Source organism: Adiantum capillus-veneris, chromosome 13 (genome assembly GCF_014529385.1).
Source record: "Adiantum capillus-veneris isolate H3 chromosome 13, ASM1452938v2, whole genome shotgun sequence".
Classification (NCBI taxonomy): domain Eukaryota; kingdom Viridiplantae; phylum Streptophyta; class Polypodiopsida; order Polypodiales; family Pteridaceae; genus Adiantum; species Adiantum capillus-veneris.
The window spans coordinates 158,423,922-158,427,380 of NC_140943.1; the positions used below are offsets into that span (position 1 = coordinate 158,423,922).

The 3,459-nt window shown below is 43.8% G+C and overlaps 1 protein-coding gene across 1 annotated transcript; it reads left to right on the forward strand.

The window, feature by feature from the left end:
- Positions 1 to 216: 216 nt before the first annotated feature.
- On the forward strand, positions 217 to 471 carry LOC147445170 (uncharacterized). Its single transcript, XM_086528010.1, has one exon. It carries the CDS (start codon positions 217 to 219, stop codon positions 469 to 471), a length of 255 nt encoding a protein of 84 aa, XP_086384136.1.
- The last annotated feature ends 2,988 nt before the right edge of the window (positions 472 to 3,459 follow it).

Below are 3,459 nucleotides of genomic sequence, written 5' to 3' on the forward strand. Positions count from 1 at the left end.
AGGTAGGAGGGTCGATGCTGCTGTTACAGGAAAAAGGGGACGCACTGCCGCCAGCAGAGAAAGCCGAGGTCGAGGCATTGAAGCCGTACGCAGAGGGCGCCGGGCTGTTGAGGTCGAGGCATTGAAGCCGTGCGCGGAGGGCTGTTGAGGCCGCAAAAAGAACGGCTCTCTCTAGATATCGGACTCTCACGGATGTGGCATCCTTGAGAGTCCTCCATGTGGCGAGCAGGTTGGCCGGTCCAAGCTGCTGAGCAGAGCGTGCCAAGCTGCTGGGTCGAGCTTTTGGCTGTCAGCAAAGCGTGCCAAGCTGTAGAGTTGTTGAGTGCCAGGGTCGAACTGTTTCGGCTGTCAGCAGAGCGTGCCAAGCTGCTGAGCACCGAGGTCGAGCTTTCGCACACGGGGAGTGCCAAGTTGTTGAGTGGCCAGCTGTTACATGCGAGGAGCACCGAGGTCGAGCAGTTGAGACTGTAAGCGGGGTGAGCCAAGGTCAAGCAAGTTGAGCTTGTTGAGACTGTAAGCGAGGTGAGCCGCGGGTTAAGTGGTTGAGCTTGCTGTAGGTGGAAAGATGAGGTGTTGAGGTTGCGATAACCCTGTTGTAGACAAATGGCTTTGAGTTGCTGCAAAACAGAGGCCATAGGTCGTTTTGGTGCCGAAGTCGCCGCGCAGCGTGTGCTATCGTGGGCGGAGAGGTAAGTTGAGGATTGCCGCCATCGCCATCCCCACTATAGACCACCTGCCGCTATTGTTGCGGTTGCTGCAGTCGTCGCACAGACGCTTGCTGTTGTATGCCGTGGGTCGCCGAGAATAGGTTAAGAGAGCTCCGCTTTGATTAAGAGCAAAGGCAGGTGTGCTCTTGTTAACCTTTGGCCTTAGCTGCATGTATTTTCAGAACGGCAAGAAGGTGTTCATGGCCTTGTGGGTGGGAGATCATGGGTGGGTGAAAGCGGGAGAGAGGAGGTAAAGCGAGAGAGAGCTGTGGAACAGGCGCAAAACATGCTAGGGGAGTTGCGAGCTGCGGAGCAGGCGCGTAGAAGCCAGGGGAGTTGCGATCAGCTACGGAGCAGGCGCGTAAAATCCAAGGGAGTTGCCACTTGCGAGCAGAGAGTGCGGGAGACGTGTACCGCGAAGGCGGGGAAGTGAAGAGGAGCGAAAGAAGCCGCAAGTAATAAATGCCCGAATTTCAGCGCTTGGAAAAGGGTTTTAAGGAAAAAAAAAAAAGAACCGTTTGGTTCTAGCATGGATTCCTGCTGATAGAAGGGAGGAAAAAAAAGGGTAAGGGAGGATTCATGTGTGAACATGAGAAGCTATGGATAAGTAATCATATAAGCGGAGGAAAAGGTTTAGAAAGAAAACGGGGAAGGCCGGTGGGCGGGGATGGAGAAGATCACGATCCATGTATCTCATTTACCATTTTGGCTAAAAATTGAAGATTGAGTAGCTCACATACATAGAAACTTATTCCCTAAAGTCAAAATTATAAAAAGGGTTGAAAAAAGTGACGAAAAGGGCCTAAAATAGAAGACAACAAAAAATCACTAAAAAAGACCTAGGATTTTAATTTTGGCTAAACTAGTCCAAATCCACAAAGATTTGGGGTATAGACTCCAAACAATAGGAGACTATTAGTTGGCCAACTTTCAAGGCCAGAAGTGATGGAACATGGATCGCAATCCATGCTCCCTATTTGAGATTTTTCGTAGAAACTTGTACAAATTGTAGCAGAGACCTATAAAAACATTCTCCCCAAAACAAATTTGCAAAAGAATAAAAAACACAGACCAAAAGGGGTAAAAAAGCACTAGTCGGATATAGGGTTGACTTTCAATGACGTAAACCAATCCAAATCACATGAAAAGCATATATCTGGTATCAAGGAGCCAAGGGCAAGCTTTGAACAAAGTTTTATCACATTTTTTTCCCACTGAGGTATGTGGATCACGATCCATGTCCCATATCACATATTGAAACCAAAGATACCATAGCTAGATCTCAGGGGATACTCTATTGCAAATCCCCCTATATAACATGAGTTTGGAGGGTATTAAAAAAACCCCTTTTTTAACATGTCTAAATGAATAAAACGACCCCTTATTTTTGGAAATTTTTCCAAAATGGAATTAAAAATCCCCTTTTGTTAATGTATCTCTATTAATTTACCTAATTTTTTTGCATTAAAAACCCCTTCCTACTCAGACCTCACATTATAAATTAATATGATTGCATAGTGCACCCCCCGAGATCTAGATATAGTGATAAGGAGCATAGAGGTCTTTTCAACATTGAATTTGGAAATCATTAGAGTATTATGCAAGCTAAAATATGTTATGTACAAAAGCATGGTTGTTTGACCAATTCAAGAATCTTGACTATAACAGAGCGGCTATAAGCTCATAGACATCGAGGTTTGTTGTCAAAATTAAGTAGGCTGGAGCATTGTAGCTTGAAGTGATCCCAAGTTAAATATTTAGGAGCAATAAAAAATAACCTGCCAAGGTTTTGCAAGAGCAATTGTTTTTAATGAATTTAAGATCAAGTAGATTCTACCCACTTAGAAACCCTACTATAGGAGACCAAGTGAATAAATTTCAATCAAACAGATGTGGATCAAGTACCATTGGCTCCTTTAAAGCCAATCATAGAGGATAGTCTATATGACACATCATTAGTGAGATCTTACACCTACATGGCTGAGGGATTCAATAAGGTGAGTTTTAATGAGGGACCTAACATGGAAGCATAACCATCCCAACCAGCACCCAATATGAAATTTTTGTACTTTAAGTATTAATATAAAAACAAACAAAGTGCAAAGATTTGCGAAGATGATATGGATCACTACTACGTAAAATGAGAAGGGAGACTTAGTGAGTTCAAGGACCTAGTGCTTGTGGACTAGTGGTGATCGATACTTTGATGATGAGGGAACAATATATCTTGTTGTGAAAACCCATGTATTGTGTGGAAAAATGGGGAACAACATACACAAACGACAAAGTTGACATAGAGCCCTGGAGGATAAGCCACATAAGTGGGACAAGCCAAATACCAAACTAAGGCGAGTGAATGAGACAAAGAAGTGAACATAGACAACACCCAAGTGGGGTTGTACAAGTACAATAATACTGATCATATGCACTTTACAAGTGTGATGAGCCCTACATTGGAGAGAAGTTAGAGCACAAGAGGTTGTATGACTTATAGGGGGAGATACCCACATAGTCATGCTTGACAAGTATGGTTGAAGGTATTTAACAGTAGAACATATAGAACTTGAGAGGTATACATGCTTTGGAGGCCCATTCCATTAGTATTGTATCACTCCTAGTACCATCATACCTACTATATCAAAGATCAAACCAGACATAGGAAGATTGAGTCTAGAGAGATCAAGAATAGCTGACTCAATGAGTCGACAAGAGTTTTTAGTGCTTAGACCGATGGGATCCTTGGCTTCTAGGG

Excerpts from the sequence above, each read along its gene's own strand:
- LOC147445170 (XM_086528010.1), top strand. The coding sequence starts at position 217 with ATGTGGCGAGCAGGTTGGCCGGTCCAAGCTGCTGAGCAGAGCGTGCCA.